Source organism: Ceratotherium simum, chromosome 20 (genome assembly GCF_057802395.1).
Source record: "Ceratotherium simum simum isolate JZ-2026a chromosome 20, ASM5780239v1, whole genome shotgun sequence".
Taxonomy (NCBI): Eukaryota; Metazoa; Chordata; class Mammalia; order Perissodactyla; family Rhinocerotidae; genus Ceratotherium; species Ceratotherium simum.
In genome coordinates, this window is record NC_141919.1 from 24202489 (window position 1) to 24230429 (window position 27941).

General features: G+C 42.1%; 1 protein-coding gene across 3 annotated transcripts in view; it reads left to right on the top strand.

Moving 5' to 3' along the window:
- The window catches only part of VLDLR (very low density lipoprotein receptor), a 29981-nt gene extending 4002 nt beyond the window's left edge, over positions 1-25979 (top strand). Inside the window, exons 2-19 of one of the 3 annotated variants that reach the window (XM_004440653.3) lie at positions 8264-8383; positions 12004-12126; positions 13535-13657; positions 15629-16000; positions 16103-16225; positions 16312-16434; positions 16892-17011; positions 17114-17239; positions 17728-17899; positions 18515-18733; positions 19650-19768; positions 20370-20509; positions 20836-20977; positions 21856-22002; positions 22926-23009; positions 23385-23465; positions 24283-24452; positions 25328-25979. In XM_004440653.3, coding sequence (XP_004440710.1) covers positions 8264-8383; positions 12004-12126; positions 13535-13657; positions 15629-16000; positions 16103-16225; positions 16312-16434; positions 16892-17011; positions 17114-17239; positions 17728-17899; positions 18515-18733; positions 19650-19768; positions 20370-20509; positions 20836-20977; positions 21856-22002; positions 22926-23009; positions 23385-23465; positions 24283-24452; positions 25328-25363 — 2540 coding nt within the window. In that variant the 3' untranslated portion in view covers positions 25364-25979. The remainder of the gene's footprint in view (positions 1-8263; positions 8384-12003; positions 12127-13534; positions 13658-15628; positions 16001-16102; positions 16226-16311; positions 16435-16891; positions 17012-17113; positions 17240-17727; positions 17900-18514; positions 18734-19649; positions 19769-20369; positions 20510-20835; positions 20978-21855; positions 22003-22925; positions 23010-23384; positions 23466-24282; positions 24453-25327) is intronic. The other 2 variants (XM_004440654.3, XM_087444538.1) reach the window with 2 other exon arrangements.
- Positions 25980-27941: the final 1962 nt, after the last annotated feature.

Consider the following 27941-nt stretch of genomic DNA (forward strand, 5'->3'; position numbering starts at 1 on the left):
CGCTCTTCTGTTCGCTTGCCGTAAAAACTTTCAGCATCGCAAATACCACCTAGATGGATACACCAGCCGTGCTGCAGGAACTAAATGAGGTGGCAGGTGATACCTTAAAGTGAGCATGCTTGTCCCTTCATGGGAAGTCTCCTGGGAAAGCCGGGGCCTGCTGGTTATTTGGGGGCTCAAAATTAAGCAAGAGTGTGATGTTAGGTGCTGCAAGAATAACTACAGAGATTCTGCTAAAAATGGCTTAATGTTTGCCTAGAAATCCTTTACCTATTTTGTATCTTAAAGATGCTACATGGGTGGGTGGAGCAGGGAAGGGTATTCATGGCTTTGTATTTAAGAGAGAACTTTGGAGACAGAAACTATAAGATGGGACCACTGGTTGGCGTGGTTGATCTTGCCACCAACATGGGTCGTCTGGGTTGGCCCTGCTGGCTAGTAGCCTTTATGTATCTAGATATGGTGTTGGCAGTGGAGGATGGGGTGGGGCTTGCAATTTGCCAAGCAAGGGAGGTGACAAAACTTTGGTGACAGACAGCATTTGCAAGTTACTTCATGTGTTCTTGTGTTATAACCTAATACTTCCCCTCAATACAACATTTGCAAGTTACTTCATGTGTTATAACTTAATACTTCCCCCAAATACTATGAGTAAATAGGGTTTCTGTTTTATAGCCTGCCTCTAATCTTTAGTTTTCCTAAAAAGCCTCCCCAAGGTCTGAGTTATTAACTCATCTGTAGTTCACTTAAGTAGGTGGTAAATTGGTGTCAACCTTCTTTGTGCATCTGCCTGAAACCCCTTGACCTCCATCTACTGAGTACCTACCGTATGGCACCAGGCATGGGGACACAGTGACCTGGGAGTTGGTCCCTTCCTTCATGGCATTCAGTCTAGTGGGAGAGTCAAACCAGGAAATCAGTGATCCAAAGACAGCCTGGAGTAGACACTCTGGATAGGAGTGAGCGGATCCAGCAGTCAAGACTTAATCATAAAAGAGGCTGAAGGCAGCTGAAGATTGCTGGAGTCCCCACGTGCTACCTGGGTTATAGATTATGAAGTTTCCTGAAAGTCACCAAGAACTTAGACTCTAATGTGACAAAGCCACAAACTATTCCATCGCTGCAGATGATCTTACAAAGATGACATGACTCAAGCAACATCGATTGCTGCCAATATTACCAAAGAGCACTAAAACAGGGCAGAAGTCAAATCCAGGCCTGATTCATCAAATTTCTAACTTTACCAGTTAGCCACTGCCAAGGTTCCCTGTGGATCAGAACCGCTCTTCTCACATGGAAATGAGGCCGACATGCCCACTCTGACATGCTCATTCTGACGGATAAGTGTGGGAAAGTGCAGTTTTTAAATGACCGAGTGCCACAAAGATGAGGGGAAAACACCCTCATAGACATAGGGAACTGTGGCCTTTATAACCTAGAGTCTTTCCAAGCATTCTAACTAGTGAAACAACTGGTCACACTTGGTTTCAAGTTCAGAAAACCTGGGAGGAATGCTTTGGAAAAAACTCTATAGTTCACACCAGCTTTATTAGTGAACTAATGAATCAACTGATGCATCCAGGAATATTCACTAGTGCCTAAAGAATCTTTAGACGGCAGGCACTGGATCCCAAGTTACAAAGATAAATTCTAGGCCTTGCCTTAGGGGATCCCATTTCTAGAGATGGAAACAGGCAGGTGAGGGCATCTCAGTACATGACAGTTGTGTGACAGGTACAGGGGACTAGGGGAAAACAGACCACACCTAGTTGGTCAAGAAAGGAATCAAGGGCCTCATTCAAGGGGTGACAACTGAACCCACTCCTGGTGGATGAGTAAACAGGGGTAACATGAGCAAACCAAGACCAGGCAACAGTGAGGGCGCAGGCCTGGGGAAGTGAGTGGAGCCCCATGGGTGCAGCCTGAGCGGATGGCGGCTTGTAACCAATAGGGAAAAGTCGGGGAAGTAGGCAGGGACCTAGACTCAATCCTACAGCCAGTGAGAAGCCTGGAAGTGATACCATCGTTGGTACTTTGGGCCACTGTAGGTTGCTTGGATCACCATCTTGACTTGGATAGAGATCGGGGCAGCCTGGAGACAGAGGAACAGGAGACAAATTTAGATCAAGTGAGAGAGGAGGGCTTTGACAAGACCAGAGCTTGATGGCAAAGTGTCCTAGGAGAAGAATCTGGGCTCAGTATTAGAGTACTGATTTAGAGTAAGTGATGAGGCCAATCACAGATAGGGCACATGGGGAGGGGAAAACAGATTTTAGAAGAACCTCTTTACCATGCATGCCTGAGAAGGCATCTAGATAAATTTTACCTACCTAGTGGGCACAAGGGCTTTACCTCAGGTTGTCACCATGATGTCTGTTGTAAGACTGGCATTTATGACTGATGTCCATCCAGTGATAGACATGAAGGATTATGGGGTGAGTACTATATATTCCGTCTCCGAAAATGAAATTGTCACCTCCATTGTGGGTAGAATTCTAAACTTAGTGCAGTTCGGGCCGGCCCCGTGGCTTGGCGGTTAAGTGTGCGTGCTCTGCTGCTGGCGGCCCGGGTTCGGATCCCGGGCGCGCACTGACGCACCGCTTCTCTGGCCATGCTGAGGCCGCGTCCCACATACAGCAACTGGAAGGATGTGCAGCTATGACATACAACTATCTACTGGGGTTTTGGGGGAAAAAATAAATAAATAAAATTATTAAAAAAAAAAAATAGTGCAGTAGTTTCAAAGTGTCATCAGGAATCAGCAGTGTTGACATCACAGGGGAACACATTAGAAATGCACACTGGGGCCCTGCCCCAGACCTACTGAATCAGAGTCTCTGGGGTGGGGCCCAGCATTGTGTTTTAACAAGTCCTCCAGGGGATTCTGATGCAAACTAGAGCTTGAGGAGCACTAAGTTAGTGGTTTGCCACCCACAAAAACTAGTAACTTCCAAAGTATGTCAGGTGGAAGGCCTTTGCTCCAGTTTGACTAATGTGCCCTAGACAAGAACACCAAGCTCTGTAATCCTTCTAGGAAAAGACCCGCTGAGGAAATTCAAGCAGCATTTTTTAAAAACTAAAATGGGGAAAGGAGGGAGGGTTCTGTCTCAACCATACGGCTGTTAGGATAGTGTCATCTTGACAAGTGAAACTATCTAATTCTGGATTAATTTAAACTGGCTCTACTACTTAAATTACAAGTCAACAGAATATTCTAGAAGGAAGTAGTCCTGAGCCACGTGCTCTAGTTTGTGTGCATGCTCAGTGGCACAGTATCTGGAGCCAGACTGCCCAAGTTCAAATTCTAGTTCTGCCCAGGGTGAATTTGGGCACGTTACTCTACTTCCCTTCTCCGAACAGGTTTCCTGGTATGTAAAACGGGAATAGTAGTGCTGACCATGTAGGATTGAGAATTAAAGGAATCAGACTGAAGCCTTAGAGCAGTGTTTGGCTAACAAAAAAAAAAAAAAATTATCCATGATTCTAAAGATCATCTCAATCTGATGTAAATGGAAAAACTGCTTGACAATTGAACTGTGAGATTTACTTATTTCAGTGAATCAGAAGGATTAACCTAAGTATTTAACAGTTTTTAGTTGGCCCCAAACTGGTTCTTACAGAGTATTGGAAGCTGACTTCAAGGCCAGAACACAACCTTTGTGCTTGACAGCGGGAGCCCTCTTCCTTAGTCCCTCTTTTTTTTTTTTTTATAATTTTTATTTATTGATTGATTTTTCCCCCAAAGCCCGAGTAGATAGTTGTATGTCATAGCTGCACATCCTTCTAGTTGCTGCATGTGGGATGTGGCCTCAGCATGGCCGGAGAAGTGGTGCGTCGGTGCGCGCCCGGGATCTGAACCCGGGCTGCCAGCAGCAGAGCTGGTGCACTTAACCACTAAGCCATGGGGCCGGCCCCTTAGTCCCTCTTACTAACCTGCTTCCCTGTAGGAAAACTTCTTTGCTGACTAGGAATCTGCTTGTCCTAAAACCAGTTTTAACCTATGACTAGAAAGATTGGCATTAAAGTGGCAAGCAGTGGAAGTGAACACGACTGAAAATAAATGCCCTTGGCGGCTCCGGAAGTGTCAAAAAAAATGGACTGAAGAAATTCTAGCAGATGATAACACCCGCATGTTCCAGCCAGGAGGAGGGGCGGGAGAGATTTGAATACTTGGCCCTGCTAGTCCCAGCAGTGTGGCAGCGCGTGTCCCTCTGTGCAGGTTGAAGTTCATGTCTGAGCCTGATATTCAGAAACATCTCCATATTCTGGGCATTCCTGTTGGAGTGTTCCTGAGAAGGTGCCGCTCAGAGCCCCACAGGGGAGTTTGTAGCCTGCTGTGAAGGCTTGGTATTGACTATAAGGTCTATGCAGATTTTCACTGAAGGTTATGTATTGTTCTTCCATGTTAACCCTTGCAGAGACAATTAGACAACTGCAGGCTGACTTCTATATGCATTAAAAACCCTGAGTTTCTTGGAGCCAGTGAACTGCCAACATGTCTGGGTAGCAACGTTAACTGTTTAGGTAAGCAAGGCTCCTGGGACATGGGCGCCTTGAAGTAAGTTTGCGGAGTCTGATTCCATCTGTGTAAGCGACAGTATAAGCAAGTAATTCTTCGACACTTCCGGGCATTCGTTCAATACGAATGTAAACAGCCGCATATGCAACTAGGTACAAGTGACTTCCAACCCCCTGACCCAAATGGACAGAGATATTCATTCTAAGTATTAGAGCTAGAAGGAAAACTAGATCTAGTCCAACAGGTTAATTTCTGAAAGCAATAGAACTCTTTTCAAATTCTTACATCAAACTCGAATCTTCAAAATAAAGCCTTCCTGGTTGAAACAAGTGGAACAGCCAGGTTCCCTGCTGTCATGGCCTTTCCCCCCACTTCAACCACCCCTTTGGCCCTAAGTCAATCTTGTGAAAGATTGAGCCATAGGGCTCTGAAGAACCCACTAAAAATCACCTTTACTCCAACTTTTCACCTTTCTGCGCAGGTCAATTCTGGAATAAAAAGTGCCTAGCACTTCTACTTTTGAGGTGATTTTTTGAGACGTCATTGGCTTTAGCTGAGCCTAAGAATTAAAAGAACTTAGAGTGTAGACGATTTCAAGTTCAACCTGTTCCCTTTATGAAAGCACAATATTGAACTTGAGACTTAACTGTCAGGGATGGAAATAGACTACAGGTCCACAATCCTGTAATCCCCAAAGCTTTGGAAACCAAAAGCTTCTTAACTCGTTTGGTGCTTTCAATTCTCCTGGAGCCCTGTGCATTTCCAGTTGAGCACCAGATGTGTAAAGGGAGAATCTTTTTGAAACTTGGACAGAAAACCCACGCTGTTGCCGTCAGGTGGCTGAGGTCTTGCCGCTCTGCATGATGCGGGGAATTAAACAGAATTAGGGAGCACTTTCTGTCCAGTAGCGATCTAAGTGCTTAGGAACCTAACAGACATGGACAAGGTCTGTATGCGCCTCTCTTTAAAGGGTCCTTTATAAAGCCCACTAGCCTTACCCACCCCACCCTGCTCCTCTCTTAAACAAGTAGGGACATTCATGAGGATACTCCACTCCTAACCCCAAGTGTTCCCCCTTCTTAATGGAGAGTCGTGTGTGTCGTGGTAAAACACAGCTTTATAACAACCAGGCAGAAGCTTGGGTGAGGTGGAAACATCTGAGATGAGAAAAGGTAGAAATTAAATTCCTTTTTGTCTTACAATATCGGAATAAACACTAAGAAAACACTTATGTCTCTCCTGAGCCTGCCTAATATTGTCTCTTGAAGCAGCATTGCTAGGACTTTAATATCATTTATTACTATTGATAAGCTTGTATGTTACAGCTCCATTCAGAGACCCTCTTGAAGGTGGTAGAGGACTAAACATCAGCCTTAGCATATTGTGTGCCCATATTTAATCCCAGGCCAGCTTGAATGTCTATAAAATCTATAGCTTCAACACTTTTTTTTTTTTTGATGAGGAAGATTAGCCCTGAGCTAACACCTGTGGCCAATCTTCCTCTTTTTTTGCTAAGGAAGACTGGCCCTAGGCTAACATTCATGCCCATCTTCCTCTACTTTATATGGGACACCTGCCACAGCATGGCTTGATAAGCAGTGTGTAGGTCCACGCCTGGGATCCAAACCTGTGAACACCGGGCCACTGAAGCAGAGTGTGCGAACTTAAACCACTATGCCACCCGGCTGGCCCCTCAAAACTCATTTTTAGGGAGATCTTCCAGGCACCTAACCCTGAAATGGAAAACCATCACTTGATGCCTACTTTTAAGTCCCTGTCCAAGTCTGATTATATGGTTACCTTTTTGACAAGGTAGATATCAATGTCAATGTTTTTGTCTCATTTTGACTGCACAACCTTTGGTAACTAAAACCTTTGAAACATTCAGAGCCTTTCCATTTTCACAGTATCCTAACTGCAACCTGATTTTTCTTTGCAAGTATATTTACATCTATGTCCTCTGACTACAAATTGTTCCTTTCTACTTTTCAAATAAGGTACTTGAAGTAGGTTCTTCTCACTCCCACAGTCCTCAAATCTAGTGGAGATACAGAACTACAGCCAATGGGTCCTGGAACACGTAGCCCCAGCACTGAGAATATTGAGAATATATTGAGACTTCGGTGATAGTAGGGGGAGGGCAGGAGACAGCCAGGTACTTCCTATTTGGTTTGCAGTATAAAAACGAGCAGGAGGTGCTTTTGACAAGAGCTCTACCCTCCTCTTATTCCCCCTTCCTAATCCCTAGCATCTTACACCCAATAAAATACTTGTGGAATGAAATAATAGTATGCAATATAGGTAGGAATTGCCATCGAATCATACTGCTTTGTATCTGGGTCCTAGCTTAACTAGACTCTTGGGAGCAGAACGGTACATATAGTTTTTAAACCAATGCATTTAGTACCTAAGAAGGTAACCACATCCGTATGGTAAACTTGACTTGGACCAAATTTTAATCTCCCCGGGAATTAGCCACAAAGCAGAGAATGCTCCCAGACAGTAGGGAGTAGTAGGGAGGCCAAGTAGAGTATTGTGTACATAACACAAGAGTTCCAGTCTGTGCTTGTCACTGGAGCATCTGTTCTTACGACAGCATGCCACAGCTGTAGATGCTGAAAGGTGGCAGGAAGTCGGAAGGCTTTCTGCTTGGAAGTTTTCCCTAAGTAATCTGCATGAACTATATGGCTCCACTGGTTTTCTCGAATATTTGCAGTGTATTTGCATTAAGCAACCAGATCTTTGCCTTTTATCTCAAAGAAATCACATCCTCCAGAAGGACAGACCTGCTAACGATAGGAAACACCTGAACCTTAGCTGTCCCAGACAAAAAACCTAAGTGGCCTTCCTACAAGTATTAGTTCATACCATTGTGTGAATTAAATATCCTTACACTGAGCATAGGAAAACAGGTGCAGAGAAACAGAATCCAGGTCTGTGGCTCTACCTGGCTTTGCTTTTCTCCCATCACTACATTAAAAATGATCTCCCTTTATGTCTTAACTGTACCTTCTTGGTGCTTTTTATCTTATCTTGGAGCTGTTTTGTAAACGTGTCTTTTTCCAATTAGACCTCACATTGTAAGAAGAGGAACCATGTATTAAACCTTTATTTCTCCCCTCTCCCTGCTATCCCTTCTAAATCTCCTTTACTTTGCTTGTCATAGGAGCATCATTCATGAATAATGGTACAGAATGTGGACAAGAAATGCCATTAAAGGATGAGGATTTGGCTGTGTGATTATAGCTACAAGAGTGACCTAAACAAATGAGAGAAAGGAGTCCAGGGGCAGGTCTCTGGGCATTCTAGGTTCCTTTCATCTTGGTCTGGCTCTATTGGCCCAAGATCACTATTCCAGCCACTATGCCCAATTTTTAGGAACCAGAAAGGAATAAGGGAAGGAAAATGGATCGCCTGTCCCTTTAAGGATATTTCCTAGAAGTTGTGTATAACATTTCTGCTTACATTCCATTAGCCAGAGCTTGGTCCCATGGCTATGCCTCACTGCAAGTGAGTCTGGGAAATCTAGTCTTACCTAGATGTGTGTGTCCAGCCAAGAACCCAGTTACTTTCAGTCACTGCCCTAAGACCCAAGATCCAACTGTGGTCCCTAGCATGTTATAGCCTGCTGAGTCTGCAGCTGTCCCTCTGAGAGCACTCCTATCCATAGGTTTTGGGTAACTTGCATCTCTAACTCACCACCCTTGTATCCCAGCTTGGCTAAGTGTTCCCTCCTGATTTTAGGAAGAAAAGCCAAATGTGAACCCTCCCAATTCCAGTGCACAAATGGCCGCTGTATTACACTGTTGTGGAAATGTGACGGGGACGAAGACTGTGCAGATGGCAGTGATGAAAAGAACTGTGGTGAGTAAAGAGTTTGACAGTCTCACTTGCCACCTTACTAGGACTTGTGCATTTTATTGAAATGTGATGGTTATCTTAGTTCCTACAAATGTATTGAGATTCTGAAAATAGAATCCACTTCAAAGAATTGCTTTGAACCAGAGTCCAAAGATTCTATACTTTCTGGTCTAGAGGAATGTAATTGAATGTTTGACATGGAGTTATCAACTTGAGTATGGAATGTTGAAGATAAAGTGGAGTCCCTTTCAAATGACAGCTCCTGGTTTATCTGAGATCAGGCAAACATTTGGTATAGGCAGCTAAGGGAAGGGAGGGGAGGACCAGAAGTAGAGACAAAGAGAAGATTGCTTAGAACAGAAAAATTCCTTTTTTTAATTCTCAAATGGCTCTGATTCCAAAAAAGAAAGAAAGCCATGTACAGCAAGAAATCCCCTAAAGTTTCAGGGGGTTAATTAACTCCTACCATAGAAACTACAAGCCAGCACAGAGCAAAGATCAGAAAAGGATTCTTTTTTAATTTTCTGCCTACAATAGATGCTAATTCTAAAGCATTAGGCGGAGTGGAAGACATTCTTTCCCCAAGAGAATGAGGGTATACCACCATACCCATTGATCAGCATCTGTCAAAAGATCATTGTTAAGAAATGCCTGTTTATGCAATCTATATAACTTCGTGTCAAGCCAGAACACCTGAGAACTACATGTAAAGATGGCATTTAAGTACCTTGAATACATGCTGAAGATTGCTTTATGATTTCTTTGTGCTATGTTATAAAAATCCTGAAACAATATTGTGAATCTCAGTGATAACATTGTCATTTGCCTTTTAAAAGATGTTATATAAAGATGTCTACTATACAAACTAGGAATACACAAGAAAAATAGGAGCTAACTGTAGATTTCATCAACTGCCATCTTGTTATTCCCTTACCTATTTCTTTATGCATCATTACTAAAATGTTATAGCATAAACGTCGTGGCAGACTGCCCTATGCTTGATTTCTCAGAGTAATATCATAGATATTTTCCTGCCAATATGTGGATTAGTAGCTCCTTTGGAAGCATAGGAAGTCCATTCTACAGTCTCAGGGAAGAAACTTATCTCCAGTCTCAAGACCAAGGCTAGTTCTCCTATGCAACACTTTTCCATCATTGCATTCTAACATGAAGATTTTAATCTACTCTACAAGACATTGAGTTGCATGCTATTTCTGGGTTACCTAGGTAATATAATTTCCTCCCTAAATATCTCACTAGAAGGACCTCACTCTTGTCACCTGTTCTCTTCGTGTAAGAAGCAATTCTTCCTCTATTCTAAACTATATATTTGGCAAGACCTATTATTTTTTCTTAGAAAGTAATTATTCTCTTCATTATTTTGGAGGTCTTCTTTTACCATCTGACTAACTCAGAAACTAAATCGGGTCATCTTAGGAGTCATCACTGACTTTTCCTAAAGTAGTCTCTGCATAAATAACCTCTAGCCACATGGCAGGAGGATTTGGAAAAGTTAAGGAGGTAGATGTCTATACAATCAAGATCACACAAGGTGGGAAAAGCTAAATATATTCTTGGCCAGCATTTGTCTCTGCCTCCAGGTGCGAAGGTAGAGAAGGAAAGTGGGAGCATTGCTCAGGGAAGCTCAGAATGCTTGTTTTGAAATGTTCCTTCATGGAAGGGAAAAGCTACACAATTACTTAAAACTTATAAAGCCACTTCCTATTTTTCATGTCCAACCTTTTGATATTGAACTTGGTTACAATTTCAGCAGGGCTTTGTTTCAAGCATGTCAACTAGCATATTTAGTCCACTTCAGCTTGGATTCCACAAGCCATGTGTTTCTGTGGGTCCCAGTGACTCATTTTTTTTTAATAAGTGTTAGGCTGAGCTGATTAATCAGTAACTTAGATACCCCAAGTGTGTAACTGGTAGTTCTCTTGCCCTGTGGCACATCTAAATTTCTATCCATCTCTCAAGGCCCAGTTCAAATAGCCTTTCTTGACCTTCCCAGTCTATGCTCAGAATGGAGAGAGATGAATTCTAGTAATTTGTTCCGATTTATCTCTTGGTCAAACACTTTGTAGAACAGCCGGTCTTTCCTATCCCTGTAACACTTTATACTTAAAATCATGTGGTCTCTTTACAACCATTCCTTACTCCCTCTTTTGCAACTTCTGACGAGTATCACAGGTTGAATTACAGCAACTAACTCTGCAGACCCTCTGGCATCTTTCTACATGCTCAGAAGAACATGGGCCTTGGAGACGGCTTAAACCATTCACACTGGGGTTTGAGTATTTCAGTGATTTTAGAAACAGGTATGAATTAAGAGCTAACGTGGCTGTTCTTGTTTCCTTGGTTCCACAACTCAAGGAGATGAATAATGCTTTTCAGGTCATCATAATTCGTCATCTCATCTTGAGTTCTAGAAATTGACTACAATCACTCTCTCCCCCCTTTACAATACCTGAGACTAAACCAGAGTGACTGTCTAGTTTAATGCACTCTAAACTCTGAGAGTTGTACCTAGCTTAAACCCATGACTTAAAGTTGTCGCTTTCAAATTTTCAGCAAAAGTTGTTGGCTTTTAGCTGATTTACCATTACAGAATATTTGTTAGAGAAGAATATTTTAAACTGGAAATTCAGGTAGAAAGTATAGGCTCATGGGCAAGGAAGACTACAGTTTGAGAAGGATGAGCCTAGAATACCCTATGTGGCTACTTAATCAAGACACCTCTTACTCTCTGCGTTCCTCGTGGGTAGGGTGACCAAGCTGCCTGGTTTGCTTAGGACAATCTTGTTTTATGGTTATCTTCCTGGTATAATTAATAGTGCCCCCTTTCTACTGAGATTGTCCCAATTTGGACAACAAATTTCACGGTCACCCTAATTATAGGAGAAAAGGCCTGCCCTAGGTAGAGTTTGTAGCAGATTTGGTACCTTGTCTTAGGCCATTTTAACTCGAGTAGTCAATTATGGCTATTGGCAGCTTCCACAGCAACTTCAGTGACTTTTAGCTGGTTGATGTTAGGCCATCTTTTGGATTCTAAATACGACTTCTCTTATTCTCGGGCTTCAGCTTTCTCTATTTCTTACTAGGTCGATTCCTCTGCCCCAATAGACCTGTAGGGGTGACAATATCCAGTACAGGAGCTTAGCCTTCTATCTCTACACTAAACCTATGTGTTGTTAAGAGATGCCCCTACAACAGTTATACTGTGATCCAGTCATAGGATGGAATGTTTGGCTAGTAAACTTAAGACGTACTTGAATGACTTGGAAGAAATCCATGAAGAGAATTAAACTATTACTTAATCTCAACATTGTAAAACAGGCAAGGAGTTAATTGTAGGGTATCCCTGGTTCGTAAGATAATGGGCAGTCTTTGTCTCACCTTGACTTCAGTATCCTCCAGGTCTCTCAAATGAGTATCTTCCTCCTTTAGAAGGAAAAAAAAGGATTTTTCTAAGGTTCTCCTGGATATTGGCAGTTGAGTGCTAATTGACTCGGCTTCATTTTTAGAGTAAAACATATCAATATGCAGTTTTACCGCCAATGGGAACATAGGGCTCTTGGGTAAGTGACTTCAACTTTAACCCTGCAAATAAACTTTTTTAGTGAAGAAGACATGTGCTGAGTCTGACTTCGTGTGTAACAATGGCCAGTGTGTTCCCAACCGATGGCAGTGTGATGGGGATCCTGACTGTGAAGATGGTTCTGATGAAAGCCCAGAACAGTGCCGTGAGTGTGACTTGCTTTGGACTTCAGCATGGACTTTTTCCATGCTGTTCTGTGTCTCATAGCTCTAAATATTGCTTAATCTAAAACTTGGTGTTAGTTTTCCTTTGCCTACCTTAAAGTGTAGGCCCATTGACTCCAAGGTCAGTCAAGTCATTAACAGTTGATCTGTGTCCTTTAAAGAATGTTCTCCCTACTCGAACAAGACTGACGTTCTCTTGGGTAGCTTCACTATTGAATATTTAAGACTGAAGCCAGCAGATTTGATTAAGAACTCCTTGACTAGGTGCATAGATTTCAAATGTTTGATAGTAATGACTCTGAGCAGATGGTACTCTGGTCCTGGAAGCTAAGTCAAGATGTAAGGGTCCCCCATGGGCCAAGTATAAGCTTTTAGATGCACAGCTTCTCCTGTTATGAAAATAATCTATTACCGAAGGGGTAAGATGGCTAGAAATAGGATGATATAGTGATTTTTAACAAACGTGTAACCTAAAGTTATTAAAGTAGGGACCTTACGACTGGTTTTTAAATCAGAGAAACTTAGGCATGCAAATATTGTCTGTGTCCTTAGACTGATATTCAGGAAAAAGTCTATGAGATCATATAGGAGGCTGATTTGGGACAGATAAATTGGGATCACTCGAATGTCATGGTGAAGTCTTGGAGTTCATTTTGAGGCAGTGGAGGGCTGCTGAAGCACTAAGTGGAAGTCTAACATGAACAAAGTTTAGGTCTGAAATATGATTACAAAAGAAAAGCAAGCAGAAAGAAAGATAAGTGTGTTAATTTCAGTTTTCTAGGCAAGAAGTTAGGGGAGTAATAAGAACATTGGTCAAGGCAGGTGAGCTAACCACAGGTACAGGCAGGTTTCCTACATATTCAACCCCAAGTTTTAGTGAAAGATGTCCCCGTTAGGTCAGAATTAGGGAATGTCCCTACTTTGCAAGATGTAAATCTAAAGGAGGTTGCGAAGGAGGCCTGTAAAGGAATCTAGGCAAAGGAAGATTTCATAGGTGTTAGACCATCTGGCCTTTAATGAAGTTGGGATTAGGTGACGATATCTAGGTGTGCCACTTGATATCCAAGAGATAAATGCTGGTCAAGGAGCAGGCCAGCCAATAAACCGAACTATGCCAAGTAAAACAAAAGCCAGAACTGAGTACGCCATGGAAACTTGAAGGAGTAACACGGTCAAGGCCCCTAGGTATACTGCCAAGTAGTATAGGTTGGCATGACTTCTAAGCAATGGAGCTGGCAAAGGATCTCCTCAAGCTTCAGATAGTAAGTCACACTTCACCAGTATGCCAGGCCACTGAGTCACAGGTGTCACCACTTCCAGGCAGCGCAGGAGCAGCAGCTTTGCACTGATGAGTTTGGAGGCTCTTTTGAGACTGTATATCGTCAACAGATATGAGAACATGCCGCATAAATGAAATCAGCTGTGGCGCCCGTTCTACTCAGTGTATCCCAGTGTCCTGGAGATGTGATGGTGAAAATGATTGTGACAGTGGAGAAGATGAAGAAAACTGTGGTAAGGAGATCAGTGTTGAGTGGCTTATCCCAAAGACCCTTTTTCTCAAAGAAGGGTGGGCAAGGGAAGCGAATTTAAGCATGAAGATGCAGTTACATTGACTCGCTTTTCAGTGACTTCACTATCTGCTCAACTACTTGGCCTTCCTAACTGCCCTAAAACTCTGAAAGAGGTTCACATGGTAATTGACCATTGAGCTTTGGTGTTTTCTTCTAAGCAAATAGAAATAAGAAGGTAAGTCATTCAAGGCACTTATATTTAGAAGTAGCTCAGTGAAGCAGCAATTGTGGGCTTTTGTCTCTGTTAGGACAGTAACTCATGAGCCTTCCTCACTTTGGCTCAATAAAACTAGAAGGGGACTAGGTTCAGCAAACACATTCCTAGGTCTAAACTGGATCTGCTTATTGGAATAAATTACTTGAGTATTAGACAAGTATTTCTCAGCCCCAAAACTAGATTCTATTTTAACCTTTCCAAAAGTTAAACTGGCACAGAAGTGTTCATTAACGTCTTGCTAGCAGATACCTAAAGAAAATTCTACCCAACCAGTGGTACTTTCATCTCCTGTCACAGTTCCTGCCTATAAAAGCTAACTCTGTTTCCTATCCTTTCATGTTTCTGTTCTTGGAAAATGCGCAATAAAATGCTACTTGTTAAAGGTGAGGCCCTGGGAAAATCTCTAGGTTGAACAAACATTGCTTTGAATGTTCTGTCAAGCTCCCGCCCTTTTATAGGGCCTCTGAAACTACAGCTCCCAAGTCTGACAAGCACGGGCCTCCTGATGCAGTAGTGTACAAGTGAGCTGAGGGCACCTGCAGTTGAAACAAGTCTTGTGTGTATAAGTCACCTTCTAAGGTCAAAACCACTGCACCTAGTCCAATGAGTTTTGGTGTTCAATCCTAGAATCGAGCTTTATGTATTGGTAAGCCCTGGAGCTGCCAAATGTTTCCCTCTTAAATCTAGACTTGGCTTCCCAAGAGAGTCGTGGTCTCCACCCTAATTACCACCAAATTGTGACCTTAATTCATTTGGCAGGAATTTGAGTCAAAGTACAAACTGCCTAGCCTGACTAGCTTATCATTATTGGCATACCTGGCTGCTAGATTGTGATTCTAGTCCTAGCAGTGACTTTCAAAAACTTGAAAGTATTTAAGACCAGGTCTTAATACTTCCTGATCCTCATTTGAAGGACCAAAAGAAAAGAAACCATGTATGGTGGTGTAACATAATGGCTTCTTTTCAGTGATAGTGTCATAATGCTTATTATGAGTATATGTTTGCCTGTATTCCTGATGCATGATAGTCTCAGCTAATGATGTGGCCTGGTCTGATAAGCAGTATGTCCATTTAAAAATAACTCAGTCTCTGCCTTGTTATAGTTTAAGTTATCATTCACTGTCCCTTAAAGAGTCACTTGTGGTTCTCATCTCAAATTAATTTCTAGTCTTCACCTATTTTCTGGATCTTTTATTTCTGTTCTTATTCAAGTATCCCTGCATCTTTTACAGGGTGAGACTGTTTCCTAGCATTCCAAGAACTTGGATATTGATATAATTCCACTTTAGCTTTTAAGTTAAGCTAGAAAGCTAGGATTCATGATCAAAGATCTACATGTTGGATTTTGGGACAAGAATCTTGAAAGGGGGCCGGCCTGGTGGCGTAGTGGTTAAATTCACGTGCTCCACTTCGGCGGCCCAGGTTTCTCATGTTCGGATCCCAGGCATGGACCTACGCACTGCTTATCAAGCCATGCTGTGGCAGGCATCCCATATAAAGCAGAGGAAGATGGGCACAGATGTTAGCCTAGGGCCAATCTTCCTCAGCAAAAAGAGGAAGATTGGCAACAGATGTTAGCTTGGGGCTAATCTTCCTCACCAAAAAAATAATAATAAAATAATAATAAAAAAAAAAAAGAGTCTTGAAAGGACCAGTCCTGATACTCTCTCACTCGAGCATCCTCTCTCTCACTAGGCAACATAACGTGTAGCCCTGATGAGTTCACTTGCTTCAGTGGCCGCTGCATCTCCAGGAATTTTGTGTGCAATGGTCAGGATGACTGTAACGATGGCAGCGATGAGCTGGACTGTGCCCCACCGACCTGTGGCGCCCACGAGTTCCAGTGCAGCACGTCCTCCTGCATCCCCAACAGCTGGGTGTGTGACGATGATGCAGACTGCTCAGACCAGTCGGATGAGTCCCTTGAGCAGTGTGGCCGCCAGCCAGTGATACACGCCAAGTGCCCGGCCAGCGAGATCCAGTGTGGCTCTGGCGAGTGCATCCACAAGAAGTGGCGATGTGACGGGGATCCTGACTGCAAAGACGGCAGCGATGAGGTCAACTGTCGTAAGTAGCTCTCTTATCCGTATGGCATGTTCAGTTCTCTTCCACGTGTCAACTGGGGACAATTTGGCTGGCTTCATTCCATGGTGTTCCCTCCCTTTGTAGCTTCTCGAACCTGCAGACCTGACCAATTTGAGTGTGAGGATGGTAGCTGCATCCACGGCAGCAGGCAGTGTAATGGGATCCGAGACTGTGTTGATGGTTCTGATGAAGTCAACTGCAAAAATGGTAAGGGTCTCTTCTTGTGGGTGAGTCAAATAACTGCTCTGATCAGACCCACTAATGGAGTGTCTCTTCTGTCTTTCTCTTGGTAGTCAATCAGTGTCTGGGCCCTGGAAAATTCAAGTGCAGAAGCGGGGAATGCATAGATATCAGTAAAGTTTGTAACCAGGAGCAGGACTGCAGGGACTGGAGTGACGAGCCCCTGAAAGAATGCAGTAAGTGAAGGGGTTGCTTGAGCACAGAGTTGGGAAGGTTAATTAGATCCAGCATAGCTAGTGCTGTTTGGACCCTGCGTAAGACCTGGTTCAGCTACCTTTAATGAACTAAGTTCAATTGTCAGGCTTAAGAGTGAAATTTTATGACTTAAAAACCCAGCCAGTGACAAACTAGTTCATAGTTTTACCTCCTTAAAGGTAAGTGACCAGCAGTAGAGAAACTTGACTAAATACTGCTTAACCAACTGGTAACTTGCCAAGAAGATTAGGTTTACTATTCCCCTAATATGCTCTGAGATGCATATCTGTAAAACAAATTATTAGATCTTAGAAAAATCATGAGTTTGACCAGACTAACTAGATAAGTTATCACAAATAGCCTGGATTTTACATGTTAATAGAATAAATATCCATGTGGAATAAGTTGTCGAGTAACTCAACGACATTTTTATTTCAGATGTGAATGAATGCTTGGTTAATAATGGTGGATGTTCCCATATCTGCAAAGACCTAGTTATAGGCTACGAATGTGACTGTGCGGCTGGGTTTGAACTGATAGACAGAAAAACCTGTGGAGGTGAGTCAAAGAAGAGAACCTAACCCTGGGGGTGATGGGAGAGATCAGTAAATATCCAGTAAGATAGAGGAATAGCAAGACTAATTCTAATTTCCCTCCTAGATATTGACGAATGCCAAAATCCGGGAATCTGCAGTCAAATTTGTATCAACTTAAAAGGCGGTTACAAGTGTGAATGTAGTCGTGGCTATCAAATGGATCTTGCCACTGGCGTGTGCAAGGCAGTAGGTAAATGGACTTGGACTGGTGTTGCTCTGGTACCTTTATGAGTAAGTGCTTATGAAAGGTACAGCCAGTGACTACGATAGTCAACATGAAATTAAAATAGCACTTGAGAGCAATGCTACCAACCTCACAGTGCATATCATAGGATACATAGCAGATCATTTCCCCAGACACCAGCCTTGGTCATTCCTTTTGCATATGATGCCATGAATACCTACCAGGTTTGCTTACTTTTGCTTCTGAAACTTGAGAGCAATTCAAATGAGTGACTTATTCATCAGCTGCCCTATTGTTGAATGCTGTGACCCCCAAGACTGCCTGCAAGACTGGAAGTGCTCGCAGGTCCCAGGGGCACGGACTCCAGCAAGAGTACTCCTGAGGTGTTCAGCAGTGCCGTCACTTTTCAAGTGCTCCTCTGTTGGGAGGAGGTGACTTAGAAGGACCTTGCCTTCTTACAGCGAAACTAAATAAACCTGACTTCTGTCTTGCAGGGAAAGAACCAAGTCTGATCTTCACGAATCGAAGAGACATCAGGAAGATTGGCTTAGAGCGGAAAGAATATATCCAACTGGTGGAACAGCTAAGAAACACCGTGGCTCTTGATGCTGACATTGCTGCTCAGAAACTGTTCTGGGCTGACCTAAGCCAAAAGGCCATCTTCAGGTAACTTTCCATTCCGTTCTTGGTGTCTTGGCATAGAAGTCATTGTCACTTGGCCTATGGGAAGGTTTGAAGGAGTTTATCTTGTCTCTAGCTCCAATCTAGCATCCAGTTACCTGGAAACATTAAATCTAAATACTGATTCTTTAACTATTAAATTACTATCAGTTCCTAATTAGAAACTAACGATTGTCTATGAAGTAAAAGATGGCTATAGCTGTAAGATTATAACAGAGGACATCTTAATTTCTCATATTTTCTCCCCTTTCCCCTACAGTTACTTAAGAACTGTTCATTGTTGCTACAAATAGAAATGGTAGTGGCAGCTTTTTCTTACTGGAAACTATCGAAACTCAGATGAAGGCTACTGAAACAAATAGCTTTACTTAGAAGCCCGTTGTTCTTGTATGTAGAATACATACCAGCAACTAGATAACCTACAGTATTATTAATTTAGTATCAGTAAGCAGCATAGTTAAATAATTTGAATGACGAGCTATGGTGTTACTAAGGTTCTTTCTGAACAAAGTTGTTGACCGTTTTGTAAGCAGAAAGTCCATTCTCCAGGCTCTGATGGTGTCAAAACTCTTAAATTTCTTGTGACCTATTCTGTTTCAGTGCCTCAATTGATGACAAGGTTGGTAGACATGTTAAAATGATCGACAATGTCTATAATCCTGCAGCCATTGCTGTTGATTGGGTGTACAAGACCATCTACTGGACTGATGCGGCTTCTAAGACTATTTCAGTAGCTACCCTAGATGGAACCAAGAGGAAGTTCCTGTTTAACTCGGACTTGCGAGAGCCTGCCTCCATAGCTGTGGACCCGTTGTCTGGGTTTGTATTCTGTGTTTTTCATCATGTAGCCTTTCGGATGCTATCTGTAGGCCAGGAGTTTTCCTCATGCCTGAAGTAGTACTGAAATCCCATGACTTAGCTCCCCACAACAAAGAATTGTCTGGTTCAAAATGTCAGAGGTGCCACGGTTGAGCAGTCCTGGGAGGGCCTCATCCATATGACGGGCCCTCCCGGGCAGTATGACTGCCGGTTGACGTTAATGAAACGATGCTTCTGGTTAGACGTACACCAAAAGCTGTCTCTGAACCCTCACCCTCCTCCGCCCACAGCTTTTACACAGGTGATTTTTAATTTTTGTCTGAACGCTTTGTCAGGTGAGCTCTGGATGATCAAACCCGAGGACTAGCTTGAATTCTGGGAATTTGGGGAACCACATTACCTCTAGGCTTTCATCTACAAGTGCTAGTTGCCTGAAAGTCCACTTGAAATAAACAGATCTCTCTAGAAACATTTCACTGAGGAGCTTCCCTAAACTGCCACTAAATAATATAGAAAAGCAGCTTAGGAAGTTGACTAAGGCTGTAGTAATCACAGTTGGCCCCCAGGAAGCCTCACTAGAACACAGTCAGCCAGCTCCTACTATAAAACCTCATAGATATTCCTCTTTCACTCCCCTGAAAGAATTGGCCTTTTATAAATGAAATATATAACCTGTGACTTGGGGCTGAAGTTTAAATGTCAGACTTATATGGATTAATATAGTTAATAATGAGCTTGTAAATTCTTAGGGTTAACTTTTGTTTACCCAAAATGTAATTTAGACCCTTAAGTGTTTCTATTTGTCTCAGAGAATCAATCTCTAGAGTTTTCTGTTTACACTGTGAACATTTGTCTCAAGCTACAACTTTATTCCTTCTAAACCACTGAGGCTTATTTCTAATTTAATTCTTCCCAGCTTTGTTTACTGGTCAGACTGGGGTGAACCAGCTAAAATAGAGAAAGCAGGAATGAATGGATTTGATAGACGGCCGCTGGTGACAGTGGACATCCAGTGGCCTAACGGAATTACACTTGGTATGTATGTTCGTCCTTCCTTGACCCCAATGCAACTGTCTTCACAGAGTTTTATTTAAGCTCCATAGTTAATTCTGGTCTACAGCAGACAACTCTCATGATTCCTTCTATAGCAGGAATTTTGGGTGAGAGTAACTGAGTAATACGAGTGGAATGGTGGACTTAACAAATTACATGCTCCATAATTACTAGCTTTTCTGTCCATTTGGGCCTAATATGTGACATAAATTTAGTGACTCTTAGGCCTTGGGAACTCTCATCCTTAATACCCCCAGCTAAGGCATTTCCTGAATTGCAGGCTTATAACAGTTTTCTTCTGGCTCATAAGACAACAACAAAATGCTAGCCTCTTTTAATACTTCTGTCATGTGAGTAACATTTCTTAAGTCAGTTACTTTGAGAATCTTAAGTACTCCTTTAGTCTCCCAAAATGAATGTGGGTCCAGATTGTACATGCTGCTTCCCAAGCTTTGTGGGACCCTGTTAAGAACCCCTGCTGGAGAAGGAACCATGAAGTAGAGTACTGGATTCCTTAGAGATTCTAAATGGAAGCCAGAGCAGTCCTGACTTAGCATCCACTGACAATTCTTTTCCTACCTAGACCTTATAAAGAGCCGCCTCTATTGGCTTGACTCCAAGTTGCACATGTTATCCAGTGTAGACTTGAACGGCCAGGATCGTAGGATAGTGCTGAAGTCTCTGGAGTTCCTAGCTCATCCTCTCGCACTAACAATATTTGAGGTAAGACGTGTGTCTCACATCCAAGTGTATACCTTTGAGTTACTCTAGCACCTTGAGGAGAAGGAACAGGCATGCCGGAAGGAGGGAAGGGCAGAAGAGCATGACTTGAGAAACTGCTTTCACTTAAAATCTGAGACAAAGTAGATACTGATTTCTTGGAGCAATTTAAGAAACCCAAACTTGCCTCTCTTACAGTTTTCCATCTAATGTCCCAAACCAGCCTTTAAATAAACTTGGTCCATTAAATTGCTGCTAAATAATGATGACCTTAGATATTGACTTATGTTAATCCTACGTGGACATGCTAATTTGGGGTTCTCTTGTAGGATCGTGTCTACTGGATAGATGGGGAAAATGAAGCAGTCTATGGTGCCAATAAATTCACTGGATCGGAGCTGGCCACTCTAGTTAACAACCTTAACGATGCCCAAGACATCATTGTCTATCATGAACTCGTACAGCCAGCAGGTAACGTGGAGAGGCAGAGCCCTTAATGGCTACTTGATAATGCTGCTTAAGGGCAGCAGCATGACATACCTGTTGGGTATCAGAGCTCTTTAACAACTCAACCTGCTCTAAAATGGAACGTTTCCCTCCCGTACCCTACCTCAAACACTTCAAACCTGGTGTTTGGTATATTTTATTTCTGACTTTCTAGTGAAAGAGCTGCAGAACTTCAGCTCTTATCTTCCCTCCCCACTCTCAGTGTTCAGTCTTTTATTTCAGTCTTTCCATATCCCCTTGGCCTTCATTCCCTCTTGCTAAGGCTATTGCACTAGCCTCCAAAGTAGCTTTTATGCCACAAACTTTTCCTACCCACCCACCTCCCTGGCCATGACACATCTTAGATAAAATCATGTAGATCCTCAAACACTTCTGGTCATATCGTCTTCTGCTCAAAATACTTGACTGGTTCTATCTCAATGAAACCTTTAAACTTCCCTATAGCTGGGTTCCTTCCACTTTGTGGGAACAAGGCAAGACAAAGCTAGGGGAACATGCTTACCTCCTTTCTCTGAGCCTTCACTATAAGCTTTGGACCAATAGTTGGGTGCCAGTCCTGGTCACTCAGCTCCTTTCCCCCTCTGCTCCCTCACCACCCATCTGCTTAAGGTGTAATTCTACTTCTGCTTCCACGGATTCTTTGGATCTGTGGTGTCCTTGGAGTATGCTGTCTGTACCCTTATATTTATTCTTCATTGGTATTGGTTTAACTTGCAAGTTTGACAGAGTAGACAAGTTTAAGCTCCCTGGGGGCAAGGACTCATGTCTTCGGCATCTAGAACAAGGCTTTATTATAAAAGGCAGTGGAATACTTATTTTAAAGGACTTTTATTTCTGAATAGGTAAAAATTGGTGTGAGGAAGACATGGAGAATGGAGGATGTGAATACCTATGCTTGCCAGCACCGCAGATTAATGATCACTCTCCAAAATATACCTGTTCCTGTCCCAATGGGTACAACCTGGAGGAAAATGGCCGGCAGTGCCAACGTAAGGCTTTTTACTTTTCAACCACAACCAGGACATACAACCGGCAATCAAATAAGACACTAACTATATAAACTAGCCTGGATTTTAAGAATTCTGTTTTAACTAACTCTTAAAATAGATTTGAGAACATATCTGCTACTATTGCATGCCAGGTGTTCATGTTATTATTCAGAACTGACTTTTAACTCATTTCAACCTTAGATGAGTCTATAGGTGACTCAAGTATCAATGTGGCTACACTGATTTGTACCTATGAGTCCCGTAACAGCACTAAGCTAGCTAAATTGCAGATAATTAAACAAAATCTTGACACGTTCCTCCAAAGAGAGAGGCCTGAAATTATGCTCAAAGAAGGCCATGGTTACTGGAAACCTCATGGCCCCAGTGGTTGACGTTAGCTTAAACTCACACTTAAACCAACTTGCATTTTAGTCTTCTGTTCTTAGCTTTTGATGAAGTGGCAAATCAAACTCACATGTTGTGAGCAAGGAACTCATATTGTGAGGTTTTTGTTAGCTTAATACTGAGTCCCTGCAGGGACTAGCTCAGTTTACTGAGAAAGTACTTGCAAGAAAATCGAGCAGTAAGACTAGTATGCCTGGTACTGTTTTTGAGAGCATTTCTTGTAACTTCCAGGAGCCTGGGACATTGCTTAGAGGGGTCATTAAGTGTGATTGTGCATCTTTTTTGAACGTTCAAATTCCAAATGCTGACCGTTCTGCCCAAAGTCTCATGTGTCTCTGGTTTTCCATGAAGACTGCTGTTTCTCTCAGTCTTGACACGTCCACCACGCAACTGAGTTCAGCAGTGGTTTGTCCATTTCCCGTGGTGTTACAATAACCCATCCCATGGCTCGTCTGGACTAAACAGCTAGCCACTCTGGAACCTTGGAATTAACCAGGTTCTTGGTTTTCATAATTCAGGTACTGCAACTACTGTGACTTACAGTGAGACAAAAGATACCAGCACAACAGAAATTGCAACAACTAGTGGACTAGTTCCTGGAGGTATTGGGTTCAGTACTGCAAACTGTTAATCTCAACTAACAGCCACAGTCTATCTACTGCTTAAATAATTATTGCAGCCTTTAACTACTAGTTCTGCCCCTGACTGGTAACCTACATTTCAACTCCAAAGACTTAGAACCTAAAAATCTTAGCCTGACCTGACTTATGAAGGTTTCTATTAGAGAACTGTTAGTGAAATGGCTATTATAGCAGGTGACTCTCAAATACTTCTAGACCAGTTGTTCCTGGTATAGAACTGGAGTGGATACTGAACATCAATGATAGATACAAGGACATGAGGCTCTCTATCAGCAGGGTAAATTTCTAAGTCTGAATTCAGATCCTCCTAAACTGATGTCTTTTATTGCCCTGTAGGGATCAACGTGACCACAGCAGTATCGGAGGTCAGCATTCCCCCAAAAGGGACTTCTGCTGCCTGGGCCATCCTTCCCCTCTGTAAGTAGATTCCCTAATTATCTGCATCCAGTGAGCTTCTTAGATACCCAATGGGCATTTCTAGTTCATGTAGAGACGCCCCATGTCCCCCCCGCTCCCCCCCAACACAGCACACTGAGTGAAGAATCCATACCTTTCCCTTCAGTGTATCCTTAGCACAGTGACTGGCAGTGATAAATATTCAGCTGTTACATGCAAGGTGCTTGTTCCTTTCTACTTCAGAGTTGTTAGCTTGACTTATCCCCTTTCACAATAAGTTCCCTTTAAGTAAAGAGCACTGTTCTATTCCCCTTTGAAATATGTATAATGTCTCATACAGAGGGGATACACAAATGTTTAAATGCTTTCTTGAGGAGTTGTAGGACTTGTAGAGGGTAAATTAAAAATAGTTAAGAATTTTCAAACCTAGGGAGAAGAACTTCTAAGCGATTATTAGACAGGTGGATTCTAAGGCACTTTGCTATAATGGCCTCTTTATCCTAAATTACTGGATTCCAAGCTTAGCTAATACACCAGGACTACTTAAAGAACTCTCCAGAAGCTTCTGCAATTTTAATTCAGTCAACCTGGGGAGGGCCCAGGACTCTACACTTGCCCAGATGGATGTGTCGTGCTTAGCACCAGTCCATAGACTAACACTTAACCACGGGTCTGAACTTGCTTCAAGCTCCTGGCCAATTTATATTCTAACTTCTAGTTACTCCAGCATCATAAAACATGAAACCTGTATTAATATCAATTATCATGGATTCCTAAATATGATCTTTTTTGTATATTTTGAGAATAGATCTGGCTTAGTCACCCTGTTTTTTTTCAGCGCTCTTAGCAATGGCAGCAGTAGGTGGCTACCTGATGTGGCGGAATTGGCAACACAAGAACATGAAAAGCATGAACTTTGACAATCCTGTGTACTTGAAGACCACTGAAGAGGACCTGTCAATAGACATTGGTAGACACAGTGCTTCTGTTGGACACACATACCCAGCAGTAAGTCAGCTTTGTGTCTTTATACACCATGGCTTGCAGTAAGACTTTTTGGAAAGGAGACCACTAATTCAAGCTATGACTGCCTGGGCTAGGAAGAGCCTTTAGGATCATGGAGCCACCAAACATGTCATCTACTACCTGGAAATTAGACAGTCTAGCCTGTTAGAACATAAGTCAGTTGATAAGCATCTGACCCATACAGAATGACAAGTAAGTCAACTTAAGGTCATATTTGATATATTTTTGGTTATAGAAACTACATGTACATGTTAACGTGAACCAAGTAGCTCCTTTTTGAACAATGAAATCAACTGCCTACTGGATACTTAAAAGTAAATTAACATATCATATATAGGAGAGTTGGCTTAAAGTCGGTGAATTTATCAAGATTCATTTAGCCCAAATTACCAAATGATTACAAGTGTCCTATCCCACCTAGTATAGCTAGCTTTTCTTTCAGCAGTAGAGTCAGTCATTCATTCTTCAGTTGAAACCCAAATGGAGTATTTGGCCTTCACTTAGGGAACATGCTGAATAACACGATACTCAGGACTCTCTCTCAAGCCCTCTCAAACAAAGAATGGTGACCAATTCGTGGCACACGTGTCTTTTCACATTTTTCTCAAGGACTTAAGATCATTAAATGGAAAAGGCAGAGTCAGTCACACTGTTTTCTCTCTCTACCAAGTAGATACAGTTGAATTCAAGTTAAAATGCATTAGTGATAACAACTCAATACTGTTTTGGATCTGACTTCCCTTCTGTGCACCCTTGGTCTCTGAATGACCAACTCAAAAGCAAGGTCCATTTTACAGACTGGAGTTGCTACCAATGAGTAATCACCAAGCTCATTCCATACTTTTTCTTTTCCACAGATATCAGTTGTAAGCACAGACGATGATCTAGCTTGACTTCTGAGACAAGGCTTGACCTTTGAGGTCTAAACCAATAATACCCCCCTTCGGAATGGTAACCGAGCCAGCAGCTGAAGTCTCTTGCTTCCTCCAGCCTGGAAGAATGTCAAGATATCTTTGTGTGGATCAAGCTTGTATACTTGACTGTTTTTATATTACTTTTGTAAATATTCCTGTCCACATTCTACTTCAGCTTTGGATGTGGTTACCAAGTATCTGTAACCCTTGAATTTCTAGACAGTATTGCCACCTCTGGCCAAATATGCACTTTCCCTAGAAAGCCATATTCCAGCAATGAAACTTGTGCTATAGTGTATACCACCTGTACATACATTGTATAGGCCATCTGTAAATATCCCAGAGAACAATCACTATTCTTAAGCACTTTGAAAATATTTCTATGTAAATTATTGTAAACTTTTTCAATGGTTGGGACAATGGCAATAGGATAAAACGGGTTACTAAGATGAAATTGCCAAAAAATTTGTAAACTAATTTTGTATGTGTGAATGAAATCTTTGACCTCAATGGAGGTTTGCAAAGACTGAGTGTTCAAACTACTGTACATTTTTTTTCAAGTGCTAAAAAAATTAAACCAAGCAGCTTAACCATGGTTTGTGCCTATTCCTCTAGGATAAACTTTTATAAACAACCTGCGTGGTATCACGTGTTCTAACGACATATGTGAGCTATGGATCTTGATATTGTATAACTAAGCCTATAATTTGGCTAGTTTCTCTTACAACCAAGTACTAAAAGAACAAGGTACCACTTAATATTTGTTCCCCTGAACATTTCTTATTTTGTAAAAGAAGCTAGCTTAGCCTGTACCTAGAATTCCTCTTGCTAAGAAGAAAGTTCCTTTTCTCATTAGTTTCCTGATCTAGAAACATATGCTAAGATTTCTATCAATTCTTCTTCTTCATGCTCAAGTCTCTGTTTTCCATGTTTTATCATCATATATCATTCAAGGACAAGTGCCTTCTAAAGCATGGGAAAGGACTTTCTTCTCTTACAAGTCTAGACAGTCTACCACAAAGAGAGCTAGGGAGGTAACTAGTAGTGCCATTTCTTGAACAATCTAAAACAGTGGTTCTCAGCGGGGTTAGGGTTAGCATCTGTATCACCTGGGAACTTGTTAAAAATGCAAATTCTCAGGCCCCATTTCAGACTTGCTGAATCAGAAACTGGAAGTGGGGTCCAGGAATGTATTTTCACAAGCCCTTCAGGTGATTCTGATGTAAACTAAAGTTTGAAAACCACTATTCTAATGTGACTTCATGGAGAATCTGTAATATGTCCTAATTTTTCAGCCTGGCTGGCATAGGATGGATTCCTTCTATGGACAATTTCTGAAACGTTTAGTGTGAAGAACAGATAAGGAATTGGGGTAGAAGAAAAGGAAGCACAGGGCTTTAGTAAGTTTTTCTCAGATTGAGCATTACTTCCTTTCTCTAAAGTCTCAGGATGCCAGCAAGCAAGGGACGATGTAAGGCTTGAAGCCCTGGGAAGATGCTTTAAATCCAAAGCAAGGTAGGGAGTCCACTGCACAAGGTGCAATGATTCCTCTGGGGGTTAAATGACCAACGCAGTAGCAAAAGGATGAAGAGAAGACATTTTGAGTAGCTAAATGGATCAATGGATGACTCATATTCCACTTGCATATGGAATATAAATAAGGCAATTGACATCTTCCTTGTGGCTTAGGCAAAGAGATCAAAAATCCTAGATGAAGTAGCTTCTGTCATCTTGTTTAATGGATACCTTCTTGTGATTTTGGTCAAATGGATGAAAGTGAAAAGACAGGCATGGACCCTTTTTTGTGGGAGATGTGGAGGTCAAGTATGTAGAAAGAAAAGGCTGTAGTCCTGAAGGTAGGACTCGCTGCTGTCCACCTGTTGCTTCCTCTTCAGATAGTCGTTACACTCAACAGGATGTGGCGTGCTAACATGGGGTGTCCGAAGTGCCTATCTGATAAGTAGGTTAGCATTCATCATCTCTAAACTCTGAAGGCCATTTGGTTGATTGATTGGTACTTTGACCCTGCTATGGTACAAAATCCTGTGATTTATTTTTTTAATTGGAGCAATGCAAAACTTTCTCCTAGGAAGCTTAAAGATACCAGTGTTTCCCCATTACAAGGATTGTACTGTATAGTTTTAATCAACTATAATGTCCAAAGTCGTAGTTTTTAAGAACAAAAATCAAGCATTATTCTCCATCATCTTTTCTTGGATTCCAGTCCTAGTGTTCCTTCATGTTCTAGATCCCAATGTCCAACCTTCAGAGAGTCTAAAGCATCTCATTCTTTTACCTCGCCCTCCCCAGTAAGTAGCCGAGGACAGAAACTCTAACTTAAGAGGTACAAACTCACTTGAGGAAATAAGTAACTAGGTATTTCTACTGTAATAAGAATAGTTATATGGCTAGTCAATTCAGCTTGCAATAATAGTTCATGAGGGACTAGAGCCTTGGGCTTCAGTATCCAAACAAGAACTTGAAGAATCCTGTGTGAAACATATTGGCATGAGGTTGCTGTGCCTCTAGAGTGTAATGTAGGAGATGAGAACTAGTG